This window comes from Lonchura striata, chromosome 22 (genome assembly GCF_050655825.1).
Source record: "Lonchura striata isolate lonStrDom1 chromosome 22, ASM5065582v1, whole genome shotgun sequence".
Taxonomy (NCBI): Eukaryota; Metazoa; Chordata; class Aves; order Passeriformes; family Estrildidae; genus Lonchura; species Lonchura striata.
In genome coordinates this window covers 1,931,173-1,957,681 of record NC_140724.1, presented here as the reverse complement: position 1 = coordinate 1,957,681, position 26,509 = coordinate 1,931,173, and the positions used below count along the sequence as shown (strand labels likewise).

At 59.0% G+C, this 26,509-nt stretch overlaps 4 protein-coding genes across 6 annotated transcripts; 2 read left to right on the top strand and 2 right to left on the bottom strand.

The window, feature by feature from the left end:
• Nucleotides 1–1,950: 1,950 nt before the first annotated feature.
• Nucleotides 1,951–6,686, top strand: EIF4EBP1 (eukaryotic translation initiation factor 4E binding protein 1). 2 transcript variants are annotated; one of them, XM_021535850.2, is made up of 3 exons: nt 1,951–2,204; nt 5,072–5,242; nt 6,345–6,686. In XM_021535850.2, exons 1-3 carry the CDS (start codon nt 2,057–2,059, stop codon nt 6,374–6,376), a joined length of 351 nt encoding a protein of 116 aa, XP_021391525.1. In that variant the 5' UTR covers nt 1,951–2,056; the 3' UTR covers nt 6,377–6,686. The 2 variants fall into 2 exon arrangements, with proteins under 2 accessions (XP_021391525.1, XP_021391524.1); XM_021535849.2 differs by having other exon boundaries at nt 6,342–6,686.
• A 4,145-nt stretch (nt 6,687–10,831) lies between these two features.
• NODAL (nodal growth differentiation factor) lies at nt 10,832–13,932 on the bottom strand. Its single transcript, XM_031506745.2, has 3 exons — nt 12,969–13,932; nt 11,777–12,543; nt 10,832–11,696 (listed from the first exon to the last, which is right to left on the bottom strand). The coding sequence occupies exons 1-3, from the start codon at nt 13,243–13,245 to the stop codon at nt 11,544–11,546; spliced, it is 1,197 nt and encodes a 398-aa protein (XP_031362605.1). The 5' UTR covers nt 13,246–13,932; the 3' UTR covers nt 10,832–11,543.
• A 148-nt stretch (nt 13,933–14,080) lies between these two features.
• ASH2L (ASH2 like, histone lysine methyltransferase complex subunit) lies at nt 14,081–22,334 on the top strand. Of its 2 annotated transcripts, XM_085559141.1 has the most exons (17): nt 14,081–14,205; nt 14,377–14,443; nt 14,784–14,929; nt 15,582–15,670; nt 15,975–16,069; nt 16,159–16,254; nt 16,476–16,571; nt 16,782–16,857; nt 17,377–17,394; nt 18,744–18,837; nt 19,514–19,731; nt 19,928–20,095; nt 20,177–20,370; nt 20,720–20,812; nt 20,934–21,032; nt 21,349–21,408; nt 21,776–22,334. In XM_085559141.1, exons 1-17 carry the CDS (start codon nt 14,102–14,104, stop codon nt 21,881–21,883), a joined length of 1,821 nt encoding a protein of 606 aa, XP_085415267.1. In that variant the 5' UTR covers nt 14,081–14,101; the 3' UTR covers nt 21,884–22,334. The 2 variants fall into 2 exon arrangements, with proteins under 2 accessions (XP_085415267.1, XP_031362604.2); XM_031506744.3 differs by lacking the exon at nt 17,377–17,394.
• Nucleotides 22,318–25,956, bottom strand: STAR (steroidogenic acute regulatory protein). The gene is made up of 7 exons (XM_021535851.2): nt 25,744–25,956; nt 24,688–24,801; nt 24,333–24,460; nt 24,093–24,251; nt 23,496–23,680; nt 23,219–23,312; nt 22,318–23,088 (listed from the first exon to the last, which is right to left on the bottom strand). The coding sequence occupies exons 1-7, from the start codon at nt 25,805–25,807 to the stop codon at nt 22,981–22,983; spliced, it is 852 nt and encodes a 283-aa protein (XP_021391526.1). The 5' UTR covers nt 25,808–25,956; the 3' UTR covers nt 22,318–22,980.
• Between the last annotated feature and the right edge of the window lie 553 nt (nt 25,957–26,509).

The window sequence follows — 26,509 nt, the reverse complement described above, 5'->3', positions numbered from 1 at the left end:
CTGGCTGGGGTCCCACAGGACCTCGGGGGCAGAAACACCCGTGTCCATGGCCAGCCTGGCAGGACGCTGCTGCCCCGCAGAAAACGCTCAGCGACCCCCGGGAGCCCCCAGGGCCCCGGGGCGGGACCGCGGCTCCGCGGGATGAGCCTGGCCCCGGGCTGGGGTCCGGAGCCGTGCGTGGCTGCCGGGCTCCATCTGTTGGAGCCGGGGCCATGGTTTGGGCAGGCCGGGGTTGCTGTGTCCCACCAGAGGAGCAGCCTCACGCCCCGGTCCGGGACAATCCCTGCCACAGCCTCGGTGACCCCGTGGTGCTGCGACACGGGCTCAGCGCTGCCGAAACGCTGCTGGCATCTGCCGGCGGCTGCGCCGGCATCCGCGCTGGAAAACATCCCGGCTCCCGGCATCCCGGCACCCCGGTATCCCGGCATCCCGGCATCCCGTCTCTCATCTCCCGGCATCCCGGCATCCCGGCTCCCAGCATCCCGGCATCCCGTCTCCCGTCTCTCGTCTCCCGGCATCCCGGCATCCCGGCATCCCGGCATCCCGGCATCCCGTCTCCCGTCTCTCGTCTCCCGGTATCCCGGCATCCCAGCATCCCGGCTCCCGTCTACCGGCATCCCGGCATCCCGGCATCCCGGCATCCCGGCATCCCGGCATCCCGGCATCCCGGCATCCCGGCATCCCGGGGTCCCGGCATCCCGGCATCCCAGCATCCCGGCTCCCGTCTACCGGCATCCCGGCATCCCGGCATCCCGGCATCCCGGCATCCCGGCATCCCGGCATCCCGGCATCCCGGCTCCCGGCTCCCGTCTACCAGCATTCCGGCATTCCGGCATCCCGGCATCCCGGCATCCCGGCATCCCGGCTCCCGGCAGCCCGGCCGTCAGCAGATGTCAGCACCGCACCGGTGTCTGGTGAGGGTCAGCAGAGCCTGTGGCCACGGCCGGGGGAGCAGGGAACGATGAAGGGCTTTTTCTGGAGGGTACCCGTGAGCAGGGTGGTCCCAGGGATGCTCGGAGGGGCTTCACGCCAGGTTTCATCCCTGGGTTCCGCAGCCCCCCCCATGCCAAGCCCAGGGGTCCCGCCCGGCCGACCCTGCGCCCCTCCCAGCGCACTTCGGCTGCTCTTTAGATCTCCTCTGTAATGAAGTATTAAGACAAACCCTATTTCCCATAGCTCCAGCCCCACCGGAGCACCCTCGGGGACACAGCGTGGGGGGCGCCGGACCCGTGTGTGGCCCCCCGGCTCCTCCCGCATTTGTTCCCGGCCCTCGGGGGAGGCAAAGCCATTTGGGATGGGGGCAGCCGGGCGGACATCTGTCCCCGCGGCGTTGCCACGGGAGCACCCGGACCTCCCAGAGCGGCCACCCCGCGTGGGCAGCGGCGGCCACGAAGGGGCAGCGCCGCCAACACCCCCGGGGGCTCCGCGGGGTCCCCGCCAAGCACGGGGCAGCGCGACCCCAAAAGCGGGGAGCACAGGCCAGGGGTGTCCAGGGCCAAAAAAGGGAAGAAAAGGGGTGAAAAAGGGAGAAAAAGGGAGAAAAATGGAGAAAAGGGGAGAAAAAGGGAGAAAAATTGAGAAAAATGGAGAAAAGGGAAGAAAAATTGAGAAAAAGGGAGAAAAGGGGAGAAAAATTGAGAAAAAGGGAGAAAAGGGGACCCGCCAGGAGTCCCGCCCATGTAGCGCTAAGCCCCGCCTCCTGTCACTAAGCCCCGCCCCGAAGGGCCCATCTGTATTAGCATAGCCCCGCCCCTGTCGCTAAAGCCCCATCCCAAAGAACACGCTATATTAGCATAGCCCCGCCTCCCTGTCACTAAGCTCCGCCCCGAAGAGCCCATCTGTATTAGCATATCCCGCCCCTGTCGCTAAGCCCCGCCCCCTAAAGTCCAACTGTATTAGCATAGCCACGCCTCCCTGTTGCTAAGCCCCGCCCCTTCCCGGCCACGCCCCGCGGCGGAAGGGGCGTGGCCCTGGCCGGAAGCGGCGGGCGGGCGGCGGCAGCGCCGGTGCCGCTCCCGGTGCCGCTCCCGGTGCCGCTCCCGTCATCGCTCCTGTCATGTCGGGCCGCTGCTGCCACGGGCAGACGCCCAGTCGTGACATCCCGGGCCCCGGCAAGTGCCTCGCCCTGCCCGACGAGGCCCCGCTGCCGCCCGGCGACTACAGCACCACGCCGGGGGGCACCGTGTTCGGGACCACGCCGGGCGGTGAGCGCCGGGCCGGCGGGGGCCGTGCCGGGGGGAGCGGGGAGGTCTCACCGCGGGAGGGACGGCTCGCTTTGAGCGAGGGTTTGCAGGGCCGGGGGAGCGCTCCCGTTCTGTCCCGGGACAAGCGCCGGGAGCCCCCGGCCGGTGCCGGGGCTCGGTGGAGTTCGGGGGACCGGGGCAGCCGGACAGCGCCTGCCCGGGGGTGCGGGGGTGCGTGCTGGGGAGCCTGGCAGGGAGCAGCCCCGGCCTCTCCATGGTTACTGATTAATTCTGAGCGCTGATATTTGCTGTTTTCCCTGGCAGTAATCCCTGGGACCTTTTTCTTTATTTCCAATCGCAAACCGCTCCGGTTTCTGGAGGCGCGGGGCTCTGCTGCTGCAGCTCGCCGTGGGCTCCTTCCCTCTCCGTCTGCTGCAGCCCCAGAGCCGCCAGGAGAGGAGCCTCCTGTAGGGATTTGATCCTCGACTAAGAGAAATAAACTGGTTGTGCCCAGCGTTCCTCTGTCAGACAGGTTTTGTGTCCCCAGCACTCCTTGGCTGTTCATTTTTGGCAGTTTGGCCCCAGAGAAGTTCCAGGTGATGGCACAGGGTCAGCGCGGGGAGTTCCAGCGGCCTCTGCTGCCCCTGAGCCGCGGCTTGGGGCGATTTGGGGATGATTTTCTTTCCACACCTTGTAGAATCTCCCCGCGGTGCCGCTGCAGATCGCTGCATCCCTGCCCGGCTGGATGCGAGCAGCAGGAAGGCTGAAGCCAAAAGGACGAACCGTGGGAGGGCAGGGAGGGGGTGTTGGTTGTCCGATCCCCCGCAGGACTCCAGGGGTTGAACGCGGGGAGAAGGAAGCGGCACTGCTGACTCACCGGGCTGTGTGTGCAGGAGAGCCGAGCTTTGGGGCTGTCCTGGCCCTGCCTTCCCTCCTTGGGAGCAGCGAATCGCTCAAGGCTCCAGCAGCACCTGCAGGAGTCGTGCCGAGGTGTGGGAGCCTTCCCCAGCCCCGGGTCAGGCGGCAGAAATGAAATAACGAGCGACTGGCGCGGCAGAAATGAAATGAGCAATTAGTGGTGCGCAGTAATGAGCCCTCCGGGGCTGTCAGCGCTTTGTCCCCGCGGAGTTCCTGAGTGCCTGGAGCAGGAGGAGAAGCTGGGCCGCGTTTGTGACCGGGGTGTGCCCACCTGGCAGCGCCCGGGGCCGTCCCCGCCTGCCCGGGGCCGCCGTGTCCCGTGCTGGGGACACCGTGTGCTGCTCGGCCCTGCTGCGGTGCTGACGGGAGGGAGGCTCCAGAGCTGCTGGAGGACAGACAGCCGGGGCTGTGTGTGTGCCCTGAGGGGCTTGCAGGGAGCAGAGCATCCCGTGCTGTGTGTGTTTTCCTGCTAACACCCCCTGGCAGCACCGGGGAGCTGCGGGGAACGCGGCTCTGGGTGGGTGCAGGAGTGTGACAGCCCAGGCCGGGTGTCCTGCCCCAGCCGGGTGTCCTGCCCCAGCCGGGTGTCCTGCCCCAGCCGGGTGTCCTGCCCCAGCTGAGTGTCCTGCCCCGAGTGTCCTGCCCCGAGTGTCCTGCCCCAGCCGGGTGTCCTGCCCCAGCCGGGTGTCCTGCCCCAGCTGAGTGTCCTGCCCCGAGTGTCCTGCCCCGAGTGTCCTGCCCCAGCTGGGTGTCCTGCCCCAGCTGAGTGTCCTGCCCCAGCTGAGTGTCCTGCCCCGAGTGTCCTGCTCCAGTTGGCCCCTGGCTTTCAGGAGCTCTGGGCGTGAGGCTGTTGGAGAAAGGTGGAAGCTCCCAGTTCTGGTACAGAGCTGCAGTTCTAGGAATCCCTGTCCTCCTCCTGGAGCTTCCCAGGAATTTTAACACCCCTCTCCCAGGCAGCTGACTGTAGGGATGGATCGTCCTCCCGAAAACTGGAGCTCAGAATCATCAGTTAAAAGCTTTTTGGTGTTTTGAGAACTCCTTGGCAGAACTCAGCTGTTGGACGTGTTGTTTTATGTATTTATTGTATATTTACAGTGTTCAAACCACAGGGAGTTGGTTGCTCCGGGACAGATGGTGGCAGGAGCTGTTTGCCCACACGTGTGTACTTTAGTTAATGCTTTTGGGGAGGGCACAAGGACAAGTCCCTTTCCCTCTGGCTGGAACGGGAGCAGAGCAGGGCACACCTGATCCAGAGGGGTGTGCAGCCTCCTCCTGTGAAGCAAACACTCTTTTCCAGCACTTGCTGGGTTAAGGCTGTGGGCTGTTTGGAGGGATCCCTTTTCTGCCTGTGGTTTTTGAGCTGTTTCCATGAAATTCCTTTATAAGGAACAGGGTGTTCAGTGGTGTTCCTAGAAATCCATGCCTGGAGGCTCAGCGTGGTTGGCTGGAGCTGGGTGGTTCCTGGTTAAGCCTTGGAACATTAACCATCTGTGTAAGCCCTGAGCAAGGTATGTGTAAGTGCTGCTGTGCCAAGGGAAGTGTCTGTGCAGGAATTCCCGCTGGGCAGAGCTCAGAGGGACACGGCTCTGCCCCGTCCTGTCCCCTGGTGTGTGTCCACCTGCAGCTTTCAGCCATCAGTGGGAATTAAATTCAGTTTTCTGTTTGCTCTGTGGGCTGGTGTGACCTTGAGCGAGGTGGAAGGGGCTGGATCTGCTGCTTGCAGCCCCTGCCTGGGGTTTGGAGCCCTGTGCTGCCTTGGGGCAGCAGCTGGCAGAGTTTGGGTACCAATGTGTCACCTTTAGTGGCAGGTACAGTGTCAGCGCACCTGGAATTCTGGAAGGGTAACCCAGGCTGAAGTGCTGCCTCACAGTTATCACTTAAATACCCCGTCCCTGCGTGGTTTGGGCTGTAAGGGTCCTTGAGGATGAGGGAGCTCCCTGCCCTGGGCTGAGCGTGTGCTGTCCCCCCAGGTACCAGGATCATTTATGACCGTAAGTTCTTGATGGAATGCCGCAATTCTCCGGGTGCCAGAACCCCCCCCTCCGACCTTCCGGACATTCCAGGCGTTACCAGCCCCAGCGTGGAGGAGCTGAAGCTGGAAAACCACCACGTCCAAAGCTGTGAGGAGAAAGTGAGCGCAGGTGAGTGCAGGCAGCAGAGGCCCAGCAGCCTGTGAGGGGCTCTGCTGGTTCCTAGAAGTTCCAGAGCTGGGATGGAGCCAGGAGGTTCCCGGGAAGCGTGGTCAATTCTCCAGCAACTTCTTGGAAAGTCAGAGTGGGCTCAGTGGCACAGGGTAACCAGGGTCTGGCAGTTGTTTGATCCTGTGTTGGGCCCCAGCAATGTGACTTTTGCAGTTTTTAGGTGTAATTTGATATGATTCCCATTAATTCAGCCTTTGGGAAGCTGCTGTTGCATTAGGAGCCCCGTGGAGAGCGGAGGGGCAGCTGCTGCTGCCTCTCCCTGAGCTGGGCTGTGCCGCAGCTGCTTGGAGCTTCAAGTTACAATTCAGAGCAGAATTTACTTGGGTTTTTAATATCAGCCTGAGTTGTAAATTCCTCCTGCCTGTTTCTGACCCTGTTTTGTGACAGGGATACTTCTCTGAGGCCCTACTGCAGCAGCACGAGCCAGTGTTGCCCTTGAAGAATTGTTTTTAAAGTTATTTGAGGTTACTTCTTGAAGCAACCTGAACCTACCAAGTGCAAGTATTTATCTTCTCTCTAAAAATAAAGATCTGAAGGCTCTTGTGTGCTTACTGCAAGAAAACCCTTTCCAGAGTCAGGATTGCCTCGTGCCTGACAGGCTGTGACCTGAAGTGGCTGGTGGCACTCCCTGAAATGCAGGCTGGGTGCTGGGCTGTGCCTCTGGCAGAGGATCCCCATCCTCGGGAGCAGCTCCTGCCTGCCAGGCTGTGGGAGCAGCCCTGGGGTTGGAATGTGCCTGGCTGGGTTCCTACCAGCGATTGTCCTCGGTTTCCATTCCGTGTTACAAGGAAATCCAGGGGTAAGAATAAATTATTGACAGGGCATTTTCTCTGCCTCTGCTCTGGTATGTCTGAGGGAGCTCCCCCAGCAGCGACACCTTCAGCACAGCTTCACAAGATGATTTTCGCACCAACTCTGATGCCTGAATGCAGCTTTTAAGCCCCATTTCTGGAGCACAGCTGCCAGCCACTCCTTCACTGGAATCTTTGGTATTTAATGTGGAACTCTGGGGCCTCACCTGTGGTTTTGTCCCTCCCAGCAGGTGAGGAAGAGCAGTTTGACATGGACATCTAAGACACCTGCCTGGAGAGTGCTGACCCAGTGAAGCACCAGGACTTGTCTGGAGGATTCCCACCAGCCAGGCTTACAGCAGCCATGCCTTGTGTGCCTTCCTGCTCTGGGAGAGGCAGATTCCCTCAGGAGAGCAGAGCGTGTCCTGTTCCAGGGGCCGGGCCTCGGGGTGCTGCAGGAGACACTCTCCCCCCTTGGCTTGGGTTCCAGTTTTATGCTTTTGTTAATCATTTTAATACTGTAACAGTAATGCAATATAAGGGAGAAATAAAAATCGTGTGGAGTCTCCTGATGTGGAGATGAATGCAATAAATGTGGCTTCTGTCCCTTATTCCAGCAAGAAACTGCTGACCCAAGGCATTAAAATGGTGTGCCCTGTGCTGCTGGGCCTGGCCCAAGCATCCCTGGGCCTGGGGGAAGGTTTGGTGTGCCAGCTCTGCCCCCAGAACAGTGACAGAAACTGTCCCGAGTGCTTCCAGAAGGCTCTGTCACAGGCTGTGTTCTCTTGCCTGCCTGGCAAGGGCCAGGCTCGGGCTGCAGGTGGGAATATTTGGGATCAGTTCAGCTGGAGGCTCTTGGAGGGCTCCTGGCTGAGCTGCCCTGCCAGGGAGAGGAAGGAGCCTCCAACTTTGCCACTGCCATTCTTTCCTTCTGCCATGTGCTAGCCTGGCTTTGTGATCCCTGGTGAAATGTCCCTGCTGCTTTACCCCTTGCTTCTCTTTTTTATCCCTTGGTGGGCAGGGAGAAGAGCTTTGGGGAAGAGGGTTAGAAACAAAGTCTGTCTGGCTTGGAGACGGGAATTTTTGTCAGAGGAAGTTAATTTTGCTGTGGAAAGGTCCAGTTTGGGTGGCCAGAGCAAATATATTCATTTTTAGCCTCCATGAGGTTTGATAAATGCAGTCTGGACAGTCTGTAAGCACATTGCTGTGTTACTGCTGGGAGGTGGAGGCACCTCACAGGAGGAGAATCCATACGGGCACAGCCTGAACTTCAGACTTCCCAAACCACAGGGAGTGTCTGTGCAGATCTGCTTTGGCAGATAGCATTTAAATATCTGCTAATGATGCTCAGTGGTGACATTATGAGATGCAAACCCCCAGTAATGAGTAACAGAACAAAGCAATTGCTGCAGATAAACCTGCATTTCTCTAAGATAAGATTTAAGGGTTTCTCTGAAACCTTAATGGGAACAAATCCGAATTTATTGCCCTCAGGTGTGACTTTATCAGTCTCAGCTGCACCAGTTAGGTTCTGAGGATGGTTTAGAGAAGAGCTGCCGCATCTGGGACTGACTTTTCTCTGCTAAATTGGTGGGTTTGGTTTAAAATGGCACTGCTGGACTGTGGTGCAGCTGCAGTTTTTGGTTTAGGAAAGCTTGCCATGTTGATGGTAATTTCCCCAAAGTTCCCCTGCTGTGGGGAAGACTGAAATAGCCATGACAGGCTGGGCAGGCTCTGCAGGGGTGAGTCCCTGCGCTTCTGCTGGGGCTTCTCCTGCCGTCCCAGCCAAAAGGAGGAATTGCCTCTCTGCCGTGGCTTTACGGGAAGGGTTGCATTGGTGGAGCCCTTGGTGAACAGCTGTCTTGGACAGGGACCTCAGCAGGACTGGGTGTCACCCTCCCTGACTTGTGTGCTGGGCAGTGTCCCTCTGTGTCACCCAAAACCACGCGGTTTTGGTGGCACACATGGTGCTGGTGGCCCTGGGATCCCCCCAAGTGCCATCCCAAGCTGAGGGCTGCCCATCCAGGCAGTTTTGGGATCCCCCGAGTGCCATCCCAAGCTGAGGGCTGCACATCCAGGCAGTTTTGGGATCCCCCGAGTGTCATCCCAAGCTGAGGGCTGCACATCCAGGCGGTTTTGGGGAGAAATGACTTTTTCTCCTGATTTCAGCCTAGACCGGCCATGGCTGTTGGAGCAGGAGCCTTGTGGTGTTGGGCTTTGGTGCCGGTACAGAAGCGGCTGCCGGGTTTTTGGGGGTGTCAGGTATTGCAGGTAATGCTCTTAAATGCCATTCCTGCCACCTGTAGGAGAGGTAACACGTGCTGGAGGTGTTAAGTGCTTTGTCTATGTCCCAGCAGCTTTGCATCGGTATCTGCCGCTTATGCAGATCTGGGAGCATCAAAGCGCCAGGTGCCTCCGACGCGGTAATTCAGAGGGAGGGAGGAAAGCCTGTGAAACACCTGGCCAGGTGTGACCAGGGGTCCTGCTGGGTTCTCGGTGCAGGGCCCCGGGGCCATGGGCGCATCAGGACCGCTGTGGGGGCAGAGAGAGCCGTGACCGCAGCAGCGATGGGGTGGGGTGATGTGCACATCTGCTCTGGTGCAATTTGTCCTAAGCCCTTAAACCTTTCCACCCGTGGTGTGGGACCAAGTGGTCTCAGCATCCCATTGCTCTGGTCCTTCACCCTTCACCCCTCCCTTCCCCCTCACACCCCCAGCATCCTTCAGCCAGACCGTTTTGGATCCATCTCCCTCATGCACTGACGTTTACAGCTCTCCAAGCTTGCCCGAGCCCCGCAAGGAGCAGCTCAGCATTCCGGGGCACATCCCTGCTTCCCCAGGCTCTGCTCCTCACCCGACGCTTGCACTCCCAGGCCGAGGAGCTGCTTTTTGCACGGGCTGAGCCCAGTTGTGCACAGCGGGAGGGAGGGAGGCAGTCGTGGGTGGCTGAGGCACAGCTGGGATGCTCCGGGGAGGTCCAGGGACAAGTTGGCTTTGTCGTTGCATTTCCCATCCCGGCCCCTTTTTGTCTCAAGCAGGCAGAGCAGCTCACCCGGTGTCCCTGTGTCCTGCCCCACATCTCTGTGTCCTACTCCGTGTCCCTGTGTCCCAGTCACGGGACAAACGCCACCTGCCCGACCCAGCTTGTGCTTTAATGCACCATTTGTACGGACCCCTCGGTCTGTTTGTTCTCACTTCCGATGTGTCCAAAGTAATCTGTGCCTGCTGCCCTCCTGGCCAAGCCAGCCCTTCCCAGAGCAGGAAACTGCCAGCTCCCCCAGCCCTGGGATGCTGAAGGGTCGTGGGCAGGACCGGGGCTGTCCCCCTACTTTATTGTCCTCACGTCTGGGCTCCCTGTGTCCCCCAGCCGATGTAGATTGGGGCAGGAGCAGGGCCAGAGCTCTCCCTGCTCAGTTCAGGTCCCCCCTCAGATCCCGAGCCTGGCAGAGCCCGGCTGGCCAGCAGATCCTTCCTAAACCCGACTTTATTGTCATTGTCCACACTTTGATGTTTTCCTTACAGCCCTGGAATCCCAGCCTTTATTTTTCCACCCTGCTCTTCCCAGAGAACGGCTGCTGCCTCCCCCTGCCCCGCCACAACTTTTGAACCCGCTGCTGGATTCCAGCAGGCGAGACGGAGGGCAGAGATGGCAGAGATACACAGAGATACAGAGCACCCGGCGGGGCACGGCGGGCAGGGGGTCCCGGGGGGCGTTGGGGCAGTGAGTCCTCCTGCTTTGGAACCGTCTGTGAGCAGGAGTAGCAAAACTGCGGAGAAAGAGGCAAAACACCGTAATTTTACATCAGCCAGAGCACAGACGGGCAGGTTCCTGCTTTGCCTCCTGCCGGGGGTCAGCCCCGCGCCCTCGGCCCACCCTTGACAGCTCCTGCAAATGACCCTCTAATGACGGGATGGTCGCAGTGTGAAAGCTGCTGGAATATGGAAGCGGCCCCGCGGAGGGCCTGCTGCGGCGGGGGAGCAGCAGACACGCTTTGTTTATCCGCCGCCCGGGATGTGGATTGGGGATAATCAGCCTGGCCGGGGATGTGGAGTCGGGGCCGCTGCTCCCAGGAGGGGCGGCTGGGGGTGGCCGCTGTCCCAGGGCCACCCGCCGCCAGCCCCGGGCCCGGGGTCCCGCCCGTCCCCTCTGCTGCCTGGGGGCCGCCCGTGGGTCCCCACGCGTGTGTCGTGTCCCCGTGCACGGAGGCAGCGTGAGCCTGGGGCTCCCACGGCTGCGGCGGGGCAGCCCGGGCTGATCCTGGTTGCCCGGGACGAGCCGCCCCCCCGGTCACCCCGGGGCGCTCGGGACCCCGGGCATCGCCCCCAGCCCCAGCGCTCCTCCGGATCGGTGACCCAAAGGAGCTCCCTGCACCACGCGGCTTGGAATTCCCTGCTCTTACTGGGCACGGCCCTTCCCTTATCTCCGAGGGGTAAATAAAGGCGGAAAATCCCTTTAGCCTCCCCTTCCACGCCTGCAGGTGCTTCCCTTGCTCTTGAGTAACCCCTCTTCAGGATGGGAACAGCTTCGTCCTTATCTCACATGAGCTTTGGAGCTTTCCAGCATCTTTTGCACTCTTGGAGGGACCCCTGGTAACTTCAGGAGCAGCCAGAGCCCACCTGCTCTCAGAGCAGGCTTCACCAGAGCAGGGAGCAGCTCTGGGTGCTACAGATGAGACACAGAGAAGGGGACACTCACACCCTGGCAAGCCATCAACAGCAAAAGTCAGCAGAACTCAATGGGCATTTTTAATAGATATAATTTATTGAAGAATTGTACAGATGTGACCTTTCCACAACCACCCCATCCAGCGAGGGGGAAAAGCCACGAGCAGAGCTGTGGTTACTTGTTTGTAACAGCTGCCCATCTGGATCTGCCAGCTGGGGCTCTGGACATTGTTAATACATTCACTTGTCTGAGTTGCAATAGAAATCGGAGACTTTTAATAGAAATATAATAAAAATCTTAGGAGAAATGCCTAAACCCCAGGGGTGTGTATGCTCAGCATGGCCGGACACTGGAGGTGCAGAGTCCTGAGAACCTGTGGCTCCTGATGATTCCCACGGCTGAGAATTCCCATTGCCTGAGCCCTGTCGTGGCAGGGAGCAGTGCTGCCGTGCCCCGGTCCTGCACCTCAGCCCCTGCCTGTCCCACACAGCAGCCTCCAGCTCCTTGGTAAACACAGCACGGGGCACCCACCGCCCCAGACGTGCCCCTGGTGCCACCACAGGGAGGTGGCTGGTGGCCTTTTCCTCGTGGACCTGGATCCAGCCGGGCACGGCGGCCGTGCAGCGCGGCAGAGCTGCCGGGCACCCGCTCCTCCGGCCCAGCCGGGGCTGTGCCAGCCCGCGGGCACGGGCCGTCAGGGACGCCCTGCCCCGTGCAGCGCTCCTGGGTCCCCGGGGCACTCCTGGGCACAGACGTGCACCTTCCTGGCGGGGTACGGGGTGGCCTCAGTTGCAGCCGCACTCCTCGATGATCATGTCCTCGTGGTGACGGACGACGATCTCGCCCTTCTCGTAGTAGAGCATGGACAGGGGGCTCATCTTGACCGGGGAGCAGGCGGGACACGGCACCTCGTTGGGCTTGTAGAGCTGCAGCAAACTCTGTGGGAGACACGGGAAGGGCAGAACACCCCCCTGCTGGGTGTGGGGGTGCGGGGGATGAGGGGCAGCACCCCTCTTACCTGTATGTAGGCGTGGTTGGTGGGCTTGAAGGTCTCGTCCACGGGCGAGGGGCACAGCCCTTCGCAGCGGTAGGCGTTGTACTTCTTGGGGTACACGATCCAGCTGCCCCAGCCCGTCTGCTCGAAATCCACCACCATGTCCACCCGCCGGCACAGCGCCCTGCCCGGCTCCCGCGGGGCGGCCGCGGCGGCGCCGCTGGCTTTGATCCGCTGCTTCTCCACCCTGTTCCTGCGCTGCCGCCGCGGCCCCGCGCCCTGCGAGCCGCTGTCGCGCATGATGTACTTGGAGGTCTCCGCCGTCCTGATGAGGCTGTGCTCCCCTGGAGACTTGTCCTTGGAGAAGACGAGCAGCAGGACGCTGTCTGCCACGTCCTGGGGCAGGGCTGGGTCGCCGTGGCCGGTGTCTGTCGTGGCCGGGGCGGCCGAGCCGCTCACCTCCCACTGCCCCGTTCCCGCGGGGTTCCGGTGCCCAGCGACCGCGGCTTGGTGGAGCCAGGCCCGCAGCAGGTTGGTGACCTCAAAGACTTTCCAGGAAGCCTGGGTGGCAGAGGGGCTGCCAGCCACGGTGCCCAGGAGGAGCCGGTGGGCGCAGGTCGCGTCTCCCTGGCACCTGCGCCGCTGGCTGTGGTAGATGTCCAGGGAGATGTTGTGGGCGCGGGAGAGGCCGGGCAGGCGGACACGGAGCTGAGCCAGACTCACCTCCTGGCTGCTGGAGAGGGAGGACATGTCGAAGGAGAGCGCCCAGCGGGAGCCGTTCTGCAGGGAGCCTGAAAGCCAAGGGCACGGTGAGGGGAGTGGTGCCAGGGGTGCTAGAGCTGGGCGGGACGGTGCCCCCGCCTGCTGCCGGCAACCAGCCCCGCCGTGGGAGCCTGGGGGTCGGGAGAAAGCAGCTGGATCCACCTGAGAGCCAGCCAGAGGCTCAGGCAGGGCTGGTCCTGCGAGCAGGGATGCCCGGGACAGTGGGGATCCCTGGACAGGGATGCATGGGGACAGGGCAGGTCCCGGGCATGGCGCTGGTCCCAGCACAGGGAGGCTCGGGGACAGTGGCAGCCCCGGGAAGAGGGACGGTGCCGATCCCGGGGATAGGGTTGCCCGGGAACGGTGCCGGTCCTGGGAATAGCACGGGTCCCAGGACAGGGATGCTCGGGGACGGTGCCGGTCCCAGGACAGGGATGCCCGCGGCCCCACTCACCGTGTGGGGAGAGGCTGAGAGCGGCGGCGGCGGCGGCGCGGAGCGGGGCGGGAGGGGCGCGGAGCAGCTGCAGCATCAGCGGGGGGCAGCGCGGCGGGGCGCGGGCCGGTGCCCAGGTGAGCGCCCGGCTGGAGGCTCCGGCGGGTGCCCAGGTGAGCGCCCCGGTGGACGCTGCGGTCGGTGCCCAGGTGAGAGCCCGGGTCGGGGCGCAGCCCAGGCAGAACAGGGCTAAGGCGCGGAGCGCCAGCGCGGGCACGGAGCGGAGCGGGACCCGCATGTCTGCCCGGGCCACCCGCAGCCGCCCTATTTGTACAGCGGCCCCGAGCGCCGCCCCGGGCGGCCCCGGCACCCCCCTCCCCGACAGCCCCCTCCCCTCTTCTCCCCATCCCTCTTCCCATCGCTCCGTCCCTATCTCTGTCCTCCCTCCCCTCCACCCCCATCTACCTCCCAGCCATCCTTGCCCGTTCCCTTGCCCTCGTCCCCCGCCCTACTCTCTCTCCCCTTCTCCCCATCCTTCCCCCGCTGCCTCCAGCCTTATCCATCATTCCATCCACCCATCCATCCACCGCTGCCTCATCCCTGCATTCCTCCCGTTCTTCTCTTTCTGCCCGTCCGTCTCTCCCTCCGTCCCTCCTGGGCTCGTCCCCGCCACCCCTCTCTCCGTCCCTCTGTCCCCGTGGCTGGGGGCTGGGGGCGGCCACCCCCGCGCCGTGCGAGTCCCCAGCGCCCGCAGAGCCCGGGACCGCTGGGGACGCGTGGGCCGGGCACGTCGCCAGCCCAGTCAGTCCTGCCGCGCTCCTTGGCGAGGGGAGCAGGACCGGGGGCACGCGTGGACGCCAATCTCGGTGCCAGCGGGGGTGCCCCCGCCCGGAGAGGCGGCACTCGTCCTTCCCGGGGGACACGCGCTCAGGCCCCCCGGGTCCCCGGGGCCGCTCCCGGTTCATCCCCGTCGCCCGCCCCGCGCCTAGCCCGCGGCGGGTGACGTCACGGCCGCGCGTGGTGACGTCACGCCTCCCCGCGCCGCGCTCCCGGCGGCCGCAGGCAGGGGGCGCGCTCGGCCGCGGCGGGGCCCGGCGCCCCCGCGCGCGCCGAGTCTCGCGAGAGCCGCGCGCTTCCCGCGGCAGCGCGCGGAGATGGCGGCGGCGGGCGAGGGCGCCGAGCCGCCCCCGGAGCCGCCCCCGGCCCCGCCGGAGCCCCCGGCCCCGCCGGAGCCGCCCGCCGCCGCCGCCGAATCCGGGTAGGTCCCTCCCTGCGCGGCCCACAACCCCCGGGCCGCACGGGCGCCGCGGGGCCCGGCCCCGCTGCCATGGGAACGCCGATGGGGTCCCGGGCCGGGGCTCCCTCGGGCCGATGCCGGCCCGGCCGTGCCCCGCCGCGCGGGCCCGGCCCTGACCCCTGTGCCCTGCAGGGACGCCGCCGCGGCGGATGGCAGCGCGGCGCTGGAGACCGAGCCGGCCCACGGCAAGGAGCCGCTGGTAGGTGCCGCGGGCCGCTCGGGCTGGGCCGGCCCGGGGCGGCCTCAGCGCCAGCCGCGCTTCCGTACGGGAGATGGAAGTTAAACCGCAGCCGGGTGGCTCGTCCTCAGCACGAGCGTACAAAGCAGCTCCGGCCCGCTCGCAGCGCGGCCGTGCCTTGGGGGAAGGATTTATTTCCTCTGAAGTGCCCTGGTGGCACATTCCTGCCTGCCCCGGGCACTGTTGCATCCCAGGCTCGGCAGTGCGTTGGGGGAAGGATTTATTCCCTCTGAAGTGCCCTGGTGGCAGATTCCTGCCTGCCCCAGGCACTGTTGCATCCCTGGCTCTGCTGCGGTTCCAGGACGCTGCCGGGGACGGTGCCGAAGCCATGGATGCCCAGGGGGGCTCGGGGGACGAGGAGAACACGCGGCAGCTGGGCGAGATCGAGCTGCAGTGCGGCATCTGCACCAAGTGGTTCACAGCTGACACCTTCGGCATCGACACCACGTAGGTGATGGCTGGCAGGGCCAGCACGGGCCTTTGGGAGCCAAAGTAGAGTGTTTGGAGTCCGAGTGCCCAAGGACCTGCCCATGGCCTTGAATACTTGGGAACTGGTGTGTTGTGTGAATAAATCTTTGTCCGTAGTAAAGGCACCCCCATGAAATAGCACTGAGCCTGTTAGATGTTTGTGGTTTTAGGAAGGGAGGGAATACTTTGCTTTTAACCTGGAATAATTAGTTTCTTAACCCACTGTAGCAAAGAATAGTTAATTTTCTTTCACTCCAGGAAGAACATTGAGGGGCTGGAGTGTGTCCAGGGCAGGGAATGGAGCTGGGAAGGGGCTGGAGCCCCAGGAGGGGCTGAGGGAGCTGAGCCTGGAGAAAAGGAGGCTCAGGGGGCCCTTCTGGCTCTGCACAAGTCCCTGACAGGAGGGGACAGCCAGGGGTCGGGCTCTGCTCCCAGGGACAGGGACAGCACAAGGAGAGGTGTCCAGGGAAGGGCTGGAGGTGGCACTCAGCACTCTGGGATGGGGACTGGTGGGGATTGGGCACAGACTGGATTCCATGGTCTCCAGAGTGCCTTTCCAACCTCACAGATTCTGGGATTCTTTAACCTGATAATTACTGTACCCAGCCCTAACAAAGCTGCTTTTTCCTAGGTCGTGTCTGCCCTTCATGACCAACTACAGCTTCCACTGCAACGTGTGCCACCACAGCGGGAACACCTACTTCCTGAGGAAACAAGCGAGTGAGTTTGGGAGCAGCTCCTTGGGAGATGTTTTGTGCGAGCTCATCCTGGAGCGTTGGCTTTGTCTGAAGTCAGTGGGTGGCTCTGCTGAGTCTTCTGGAAAATGAGCCAAAACCCCATATTTACAGTCACGTGTGGCTTCTTCTAAAAATGTTTTGCTACTGATTTATGGTGTAGCTGGTTCAGTGAGGGCTGAGTCAGGAGAGAATTTGGGAGGTTTTGCAGTTGGGCTGATCGCTGTGTACACGGCTGTGTGATTTTCCCACCAAGTGTAACTGTAGCCCTGGGGTGTTTTGTTTCTCAGATCTGAAGGAAATGTGCCTTAGTGCTCTGGCCAACCTCACGTGGCAGTCGAGGACACAGGACGAGCACCCCAAAACGATGTTCTCCAAGGATAAGGTCTGGCTCTTTGGGAACCGCCGTGGGCTCACGTCACTGCTGGTGTCAGCAAGAGGAGGAGCTCACACAAGTGTTTTCTGTTCCTACAGGATATTATCCCCTTTATTGATAAATACTGGGAGTGTATGACAACACGGCAGAGGCCTGGGAAAATGACATGGCCCAATAATATTGTCAAAACCATGGTAAGGATTGAGGGTAAATCCCGGGAAGAATTCCCACAAGTTTCTGATATCTCTGTGTGCTGAGGGCTGGGCTTGGAGCTACAGGGTGAAGATGCTGATGCTGATGCTTCTTAGGCAACTGATGTACCTAACACGTATTAATAGGAACTACTGGCATTTAAACACTTGTTAATGAATTTGTTATGATTTTACCCTGTGTAACTAAAACTCCTCTGTTTTAGTGTAAAGAAAGAGATGTGTTCCTGGTGAAAGAGCATCCAGACCCAGGCAGTAAAGACCCAGAGGAAGATTACCCCAAATTTGGGCTTCTAGACCAGGTATGTGATGGGAGACAGGAGGAAGGTGGGGAGTGACAGGGCGTGGGGGGTCCCTCTGGTACCTTTCTGCTTGTGAAGGGGCAGATCTCTGCTGTGAGCCCGTGCTGTGCCTGCAGTGGGTGGGAGCCTCAGCACGAGGAGTGCCCTGCTCAGGCTCGGGGTGTTCCCTTTGACCAAGTCTGTACAGCAGAGCACTTCCATCTCCTGCAGGATCTTGCCAATATTGGTCCAGCCTATGACAACCAGAAACAGAACAACGCCGTGTCCACGAGTGGAAGCTTAAATGGCAAGTTCTTTGCTCAGGAGGGGTTTGGGGATTTGGGACTAAGCTGCATTTCCCAGTCATCTGGGCATCTGTGCAGTTAAACTGTCCTGTGAACTGAGCTTATGCTTATGCTCAGAACAGTCTCACTGTGCCTTTTTATAGAAAGATTAACTTTGTGTCTTGGGGAGGTCCAGCCCTTTCTTTACTGTGACCAGATAAATCAAGATGCTTGCTGAAGGCTGAGCTTGTCACTCTGTTCCTGGAATGGTTTTAAATTATCTCCTTGAGTTATTCAGATTTCCGGTTTCCCATCTTGCTGAGGGTACTCAGGGCATCCTTGCTGCAGTAAATGAGCTGTTAATGGGGTTTGTGTATTAATATCTTTATTAAGATCATCCAAGTAGTACAGGCAGGAGGTATTTAGGTCTTTTTAAGGTAGAATAGCTATCTCAGGTGTGTTGTTTCCATGTCATGCACTGGTTGTTTTTACTTGGTTTCTGGGAGGCTGACAAACGTGTGGTGCCACTTCTGTTCTTGCAGGTGGAGCATCTGTGGGAGGTGAATATTTACCTTTCAGCTTCTAAAACTTAAGTATTGCTGTTTGCAAAGCTTTTCTTGCTCGATTCTCTTAGATGCAAAAGTCAATCAAAACTGGAAGCGTGCTCTGATGTGATTGGACTTCAGTACAAACCAGCAATTCCAGTCTTTAATCTTAGTACTTAGAAGCTTTTAATTGCCATATTCTGACCTACTTGACTGATTTAAAGGTTTTATTTATTTATTTTACACTTACATTTATTTTTTTCTGTATCAGCTGACCTGATGTTGTAGTTTTAATGCATAAACAATTGGTCTGAAATTTACAGTGCAATGGTTTGTTGGGCAAGTAATTGGTTTTTTGGGCTAGTAATTGTTGACAAACTGGAGAGCCTGAATGTTTGTCTGCACTGAAATCTGGGAGTGCAGCTGGATCAGGTCATGTTTGTGCAGAATATGGCATTCCCTGGATGGTTTGGACCCCTTACACTGTAAGGGAGTGCTGGTAATGGAAGAGCTGACTGGATTTTTAGTTACCACATGAATGTGTTTCGTGAAGGTGTTTATCTACAGTACATGAAATTCCCATAGTTTTCCTTATAAATCAGCAGTGTTATCTTTGGAAACAGCAGGATGGTAAAATGCATGTATGATTTAATTTATTGAAGCATGCTGATAGTAGTTGGATTAAGTTTGACATGCAGCTTTTCCTACACTCAGTTTTATTACTGAGTGCTGAGTTCAGGCTGATTTGCTGCTTAATCATAGAACTGATTTTAGTAGTACTGAAGAGAAACACCTCTTGCTTTTCATTTTTCCTCAACTCAGGTGTATTTTGTTTTGTAGATGGAAATTGAACATTGAGTGCTTTTTGCTGGTTGGTGTCAGTGTTCCTCCAGCACAGGGTCACTGGTTTGGTGGCTGTGCTGTAGGGTGGGTTTCTGCTGCTTTTGCAGAAATAGATGTGGGCTGTGACTGGAATGTCCAATAATAATAATAATAATAATGCCCCTGAAGTGGATCCCAGTGCTGCTGCCTATAAATGACAAAAAAGATCCTTAATTCAAACCTGAAAAGCTCAGATTGAGCTTGTTTTGCTGCTCAATCTCCTTTAGCTTCTGCTCCAAATTCAGGCACTTCAAAAGCTGACCAGAAGCCACATGTAAGCTGTGGACTTTCTGTGCTCGTTGGCAGTGAAGTCTGGGTCACATTAACTGTGGCCGAAGTCTGGTTCACATTAACTGTGGCCAAAAGCACCTGAGCCCAGGAGCTGGTTTTGGTTTGGCTGCTCTGCCCCTCTCTCCCGGGGCATTCCTGCGGGCAGCACTGGCAGGCTGCAGCTCCTGAGTGGGCCTGGTTTGTGTGTGCAGGGGGAATGGCTGCCGGGGGCAGCGGGAAGGGCCGAGGGGCCAAGCGCAAGCAGCAGGACGGGGGGACCACGGGCACGGCCAAGAAAACCCGGAGGTGAGAGCAGAGGTGCCCTGGGGGGCAGGGGTGGGTGTGGGGATGGGGATGGGGATTGGAATGGGGATGGGCACGAGATGGGTGCAGGGATGGGGATGGATGTGGGGATGGGTGCAGGGATGGGGATGGGCACGGGATGGGTGCGGGGATGGGAATGGGGATGGGTGCAGGGATGGGGATGGGCACGGGATGGGTGCGGGGATGGGCACGGGATGGGTGCGGGGATGGGCACGGGATGGGTGCGGGGATGGGCACAGGATGGGTGTGGGGATGGATGTGGGGATGGGTGCGGGGATGGGAATGGGGATGGGTGCAGGAATGGGGATGGGGATGGGCACGGGATGGATGTGGGGATGGGTGCAAGGATGGGTGTGGGGATGGGCACGGGATGGGTGCAGGGGTGGGTACCAATCAGGGACAGTGGCACTTGTGGTGCCCTAAGCTGCCTCCCAGCTGTCTCTGCCCTGGGTGGGTGTCTGGGGGTCTCTCCAGAGCCCTGTGGTGTCACTGATGACATCACGGATGGGTCACAGGCTGTGATTTGCAGCGGATGACTGGGCTCGTTTCACACAGACACGAGTGCAGCCCCTGAGCACAGGGACAGCTCTGCAGGGGGCTGTCCTGGGGTGACAAGTGGCAGCACCTGGAGGTGCCAGCGTGGGTTTCTGTGTTTCAGTGACCCGCTGTTTTCGGCTCAGCGCCTGCCCCCCCACGGGTACCCTCTGGAGCACCCCTTCAACAAGGACGGATATCGCTACATCCTGGCCGAGCCCGACCCCCACGCACCCGACCCAGAAAAGCTGGAGCTGGACTGTTGGGCAGGAAAACCAATTCCTGGGGACCTGTACAGAGCCTGCCTGTACGAGCGAGTCCTCCTGGCGCTGCATGACCGAGGTACAGAGCTGGTTGATCTGTGCAGGTTGTGTTTCCCTCCAGAGGCATCTCTGTCACCTCTCAGTACCTGTCAGAGCTGTTCCACGTGCCACTGCTCGCAGAGGTGCGGTGGTGAAATCCACCTCTGTGTGTCCACTTGCCTTCTGACATCACCCCATTAAAAATCACAAGTGTGTGCTCGTGTGCTCCCCTGCAGCTCCCCAGCTGAAGATCTCTGACGACAGGCTGACTGTTGTTGGTGAGAAGGGCTATTCCATGGTGCGAGCCTCGCACGGCGTGCGGAAGGGAGCCTGGTACTTCGAAATCTCCATGGATGAGATGCCTCCAGACACAGCTGCCAGATTAGGCTGGTCACAGCCCTTGGGTAAATAATCTTACAAAGCATTTCTCAGCAGGTGCTCCTGCTGCACTCCCCGTGTTCACCATGAAGCGTTTGTTTCCACAGGGAACCTCCAGGCCCCTCTGGGATACGACAAGTTCAGTTACTCCTGGCGCAGCAAAAAGGGAACCAAGTTTCACCAGTCCATAGGGAAACACTATTCCTCTGGCTACGGACAGGGCGATGTCCTGGGGTTTTACATCAGCCTTCCAGAGGATACTGAGACGGCCAAATCCCTGCCTGACACCTATAAAGACAAGGTGAGGTGCAGGTTCACTGTTGGATTGAGCATTGGCAGATGGAAAACTGGAAAACTAGTGGCTGTGGCCTCACTTGTGCCCCTTTCCGTGCATCCTTCCCATCCTGCCTCTCAGTACCTCTGTGGTTCGTGGGGGAGAGGCCCAAAGGGTTGGTCTCAAGAAAGCAAAATACTCCTGGATGGGATTGCCCAAACCTCCTTTCACCTTCCCTTCCTGGCACTCAAATGCCTGAGCTGTGGGAATCACTCCTTACAGGTGCTCTGACACCAGGCACACCTGGCCCAGAGAAGGGCAGGTGACAGGTAACAGATTTTGGGCTTGTTCCTGACTTTGTTTGCTGCTGTTTCAGGCTTTGATCAAATTCAAAAGCTACTTGTACTTTGAAGAGAAGGATTTTGTGGACAAAGCAGAGAAGAGCCTAAAGCAAGCCCCTGGAAGCCAGGTGAGTTATTGCTGTCACTTCAGCACGTGCCTGGCCTGAGTGAAGGGGAGCAGGGATTAATCTTGTCAGGGTTGCTGTGTCCTGACAGCCACCCTCAGTGGGAAAACCCTGCATTTTTCAGATCATATTCTTCAAGAATGGTGTCAGCCAAGGAGTTGCCTTTAAGGACATCTTTGAGGGGGTTTATTTTCCTGCTATCTCTCTGTACAAAGGCTGCACGGTGAGTGAGGGGTCTCTGAAAGGGAACTCCTAAATCCATCAGTTTCAGACACAAAGTGTGCTCATGCACAAAGTGTGGGCACTCGGGGAGCCTGCTAAGTGAAAAGGGAAGGTGGGGATCACTTCAGTGACTCTGGAACAATCTTGCAATTCACACGTGTAACAAGATTATCAAATTGCTGAGGTAACATCAGCAATGTTTGTTCCTGTGAGTTTGCACAGGGTGTGGGGAGGCTCAGGAGTAGGAAGGGACAAGGATGGAAGACTAAAAAGATTTTCCTGGATTTTTAGATTTTATGAAAATATATGTTCCACAGGTTTCTATAAACTTTGGGCCGTATTTCAAGTATCCACCGAGAGACATCACTTACCATCCTGTAAGTAAACTGAAGCTTCCCCCCCCATTTGAGAGCCTCTTTGTTTAAATCAAAGATGTTTTGGTGTGATTCATACCACACCTGTACCTGTCCTTTAGTCTCAGTACCTGGACAGTGTAGCCAAAAGGATTGTGTTTAAAAATAGCTAAGGACAGGTATCCAAATAAATTAAAGAGTAGGTGTTGTTATCTTGTTCCTCTTGACAGATTGTTGCTTGTGTTAGCCTCATTTGTCAGTATGGGGGCTGAATTGTTGTTCAAGGCAACACTTGGAATTTCCCCCCTGCCACTACTGTTTGAGGAGGGAAACAGCCCTGGGATGGTCCCTCCTTGTCCAGGAGTGGGGCTAACTGTGCTTCCCTCTGCAGATGAGTGACATGGGCTGGGGGGCCGTGGTGGAGCACACGCTGGCTGATGTCCTGTACCATGTGGAGACCGAGGTGGATGGCAGGAGGAGCCCGCCCTGGGAGCCATAAAGCCCAGCAGCGTGGCGTTGTTGCAGAGGAGCATCCATCTCTCGCAGCGATCAGCCAAGGACCCCGAGTGGATGCAGCCCTGGCTGGCAGGTGTTGTGTGTGTGCTCACACCTCCCCACTGCCCCGGGGGCACTTCTGGGGGGTTTTGTGCTCCTGTGGGGCCTCTCTGGGAGCCCCCAATACCGTGAGGGTGTCACTTGCTGGAGAGGGGGGTGTTGAGGAACCTTCTCCCGGCTGTGACGGGTCAGGGTGTGCTGGACCTGCCAGGTGTGGCTGCAGTGACCCCTGTGCTCAGGTGTGTTTGGCTGATGGTGGCCAACAGCTCCCAGCCAGGACGGCTCTGTTGGAACAATACGGCTGCATGTAAGAGTGAAATTTGGGCTTCTGTCCAAACTGTATTTTTTTTCCCCACAGACTGGAAACCAGTTTAAAAATAAAGGCTTTAACTCTTCTTTTTATTCTTGTTTTGGTCTTGTAAATTGTTAGAAGTGACATAGAAACTCAAAGTAGCTATGCTTGGAGATCTTTTGAGCTGAAGATCTCCTGTGCACAGGAGTTACATAGGGCCTCCTGCTAATGATCATCATTGCAGAGCTTTGGGTGAATAAATAGTTTGACACTTCTTACATGTTGGTACAGGAAAAATAAATTAGAGCTGCTTTGAGGAGGAGAGGAAACAAAATTCTTAAGTAAGTGCTGTGTTTGACTTTTGGGAGAGTAAAAGTTGAGGTTCAGTCAGGCTTGTGTTTGCCTCACTGCGGATGTACCTTCTCAGTCAGCTGTCTCCCTAATAACTAATTAGGCCTTTAATTGTAGACAGCACTAATTAAAGCTTTATTCATTGAAAGTAATTAGGGAGGGTGGCTGACTGGGCCAGCACGTGCTCAGTTAAGCAACTGCAGGAATTAAATTTTTAGTCCTGCATTTCCACAGTGAGCTTCAATAAATAAACCTTTATATTTATTGAGTGTAGCTATGTATTAATTAGTGGAGTCTGCTATTAAAGGCCTTGGCTAATTGAAGTGACAAGATTCTGTACTTGTCCCCTGAAGGAAGCCCTGCACGGGGTGGTCAGCAGCTGTGGTCAGCAGCCGTGGTCAGCAGGCCGCAGGCACCGGCCGGGCCAGGCGCTGCCGCAGGTGTTTGGCAAAGTCCACCTGTGTCTGGGACAGGACCTGGTTGATGATGGTCTTGGGCAGCCACCCCTGGGGAGAGGAGCAGACACAGCCTGTGAGCAGAACCAGCCTCCCCAGAGCCCCTGGATCCCACACATTCCCTGGTTCCTGCACAACCCCTGGCTCCCCCACATTCCCCAGCTCCCCCAGCCCCAGGTACCTTGAGGTCGATGCTGAGCAGCCAGGTGAGCCTGGTCTGGGAGGGGCTGCCGGGTAGTGGGCGCAGGACCATGCAGGTGGGACCATTCTCAGCCCTGGTGGGGAGAGAGGCCCAGGTCAGACCCAAACTTGGACTTTTCAGCCTGATAAATGCACTTTGGGGTTTCTGCAGCAGCTCCTGCTGCCCATAGAAACGCAGCGACCCTGAGCCCGCAGTAAAACCCTTGTGCTCTGAGGGAGTCTCCTCCTGCAGACGCCCAGCTGGGCTGAGCAGGTACCTTATGAAGCCCTCCTGCTCGGGCATGGCCCCGTAGGTGGTGGACATCCCGGCCAGGACGCAGGTGGAGCCGCGTCTCCTGGAGCACCGGACACTCACAAAGTCCCGCGGCCCCACGATGTTCCCCGGGGTCGCGGCCGCCTTCTCATGGGTGATCACCGTGTCCTTCCCAATCTTCTCCAGAATCTGCAGTTTAGAGTTAAAACTTTCATTTGAAGTGTTTACTGCAAGCACAGCTAAAAGATGCCATTGGTTACCAGCTGTTCAGATACAGGGTCTGACAAAGACTTGACAGTGGCAATAATTCCCAATACTTGCTCACCCCCAGGTGAGAACTGTTTTCAATTCCTGAGTGAAAAGCTATTCCCTTACTGCCTGTGATTCCTTGTCCCTTGGGTCTATTTCTTCCCCAGATCAGCCCCAGTTTCCAACAGAACTGGCAGCTCCTTGCAGAAAGTGCCTTTCCTGCAGAATTAGTCACAGAGAAGCTGCTCCAGACTCCCCCCAGCTGCAGGAGCAGCACAGATACTGCAAAACCTCCTCTCCACCTGCAGCAGGCAATGGGCTGGCTGTGACAGGAATGACACACATCTCCTACCTTGACTTCTTTGACGTTGGGGTTCCAGTCTCCCATCTGCTCCATGTTGTCCACCAGCTCTCCGTACACCGTGTCCAGGGGCTGGTCCACCACCACCTCCAGCCGGAACACCTTCCCCACGTCCGGCAGCACCTTGCTCAGCACTTTGTCTCCGTTACCCTGCGGAGGGGATGGCAGAGTTGCCACCAGAGCTGCTCACAGGGGAGGGCTCCAAGGCAGCACCACGGGCAGAGCACCCACCGCCACCGTCTCTGTCTTCCAGTCGTCCTGGTCCTCCAGGATTCTTAGGGATTTCTGCAGGGCCTCCTCTCCTTGCTTGATGTAAGACATTTGCATCTCGCTGAAGGGTTTCTCCTCCAGCCTTGAGCCTGCCAGCACCAGACAAAGGCAGGGCTGAGCAAGAGCAGTGTAGTGTGCCAGGTGAGCTTTACCTGCACCAAGTACCTTTCTCTGTGCCCAGGGGATGGGGGTTACACCCAGTTCCCACTCTGCCTGTGGCTCAGCAGAAGCACAGCCCACCCTCAAGCAGGTTTTTCCCCAGCCTGTGAGGGTCTCTCCCCAGCAGGAAGGAACAGACCCCTCAGGTGTCACTTACTGAGCAAGGAGCTTCTCCTGCGCACCTGGTGGATCCAGGTGCTGGGTCCTGGGCTGCGGCTGGCCAGCCTGCTCAGCTCCTGGCTGATGGCCACAGCGGCTTGTCTCCTCAGACCTGGGGGAGAGAGTGTGTCACCCACAGCTCCACACTGCCCGGGCCCAGCCGTGGGCTTTTCCCCAATTTAAACATGGAAAAGTCCCCACTTGTCACTGTCTTGGTGTCCCTACAGACACAGGGAGTAGCTGGTTGCCATCACACTGCCCTGGGGTAGGCTGTCCTGAGCAATCCTGAGCTTGGCTCCAGCCATGCAGCAGTAAAAACACTGAGGAGCATCGTGCAGGTGCCCAGGAAAGAGCATGGAAATGGAGCACAAAAACCCTCACAGCCAGAGGGATTGGGACCCTGAACTGGTCACAGGGACATGAGCCAGCCCCTCAGGTCCCAGTGACAGGGCTCAGGGTTTCAGGGATGGTAGATCACAGAACCCAGCATGCTACAGAGTGGGCAGAACATTGCCGAGGCCCCAGTCACCACTCTGAGGAGTTTAGATAGAAAGAGAGTCCTTTCTGGAGCCTGTGATTCAACAGGAGCTTCTCTAATAAACTTTTGTCAGAAACTCTGCCTGTGGCAGGGGGAAGAGAATCCCTGAGCCCCAGACAGCCAGACAGGGGCTGCCTCAGTTCCATCCTGCCCCAGACAGCCAGACAGGACTGCCTCAGTTCTATCCTGCCCCAGACAGCCAGACAGGGGCTGTCCCGGCTCCATCCTGCCCCAGACAGCCGGACAGGGGCTGCCTCAGTTCTATCCTGCCCCGGACAGCCGGACAGGGGCTGCCCCAGCTCCATCCTGCCCCAGACAGCCGGACAGGGGCTGCCCCGGCCCCATCCTGCCCCAGACAACCAGACAGGGGCTGCCCCGGCCCCATCCTGCCCCAGACAACCGGACAGGGGTTGCCCCAGCCCCATCCTGCCCCAGACAGCCGGACAGGGGCTGCCCCGGCTCCATCCTGCCCCAGACAGCCGGACAGGGGCTGCCCCGGGCCGCAGCCGGACTCACCGGTCATGTTGCGCAGGTGGCGGTAGGAGATGGCGGCGCAGAGCTTGGACGTGGCTGGCAGCATCTCCCTGCGGGGTCGGAGCCGTGGGCTGGGCAGTGGCGCTGGCTGTGGCAGAGGCAGTGGCTCCAGTGACACTGGCAGTGGTGGTGGCCGCAGTGGTGGTGGCTGCAGTGGTGGCCGCGGTGTCCGTCCGTCTGCGCCCAGCGCTGCTCTGCCCTGGCCCCGCCGTGCACGGCCTTAAGTACGCGGGGCTGAAGGATTCTGCCCCGTCAGCCGGAGATAAGAGCCGTCACTCCGGGCCGGGCCCCGCGGGCCAAGGCCAGCCCCGGCTCCCCACGCGCCCGCCGGGGCCGCGGGCAGCGCACGGGGCTGGGAGCGTGCGGGGACAGCGCAGCACCCCCAGCACCCCCAGCCCGGGGGGCACGGGTGGGCAGAGCCCCCCGAGCAGCTCCTGCCCTGCCTGGCAGGCCGTCCTTGCAGGGATGGACCTGGGGCTCACAGCATGATCACCACCTGTGACAGGTGACAGACCAGCACAGTGGCACAGTCATTGAGGCTGGAAAAGTCCTCCAAGGTCACTGAGTCCAAATGTGATGGGTAACAATGGATAATAAGGGATCACTTTGGATGACACCCTCTCACAGCACAACTATTGCGGAATAACAAGCCAGGCTGAGCCTCTGCACACGCTGTGCACAAGAACCAGGACAGCCCATAAAACACAACATGAAATACATCGAGCTGCTGAGCCTGGGACTGAAGTGA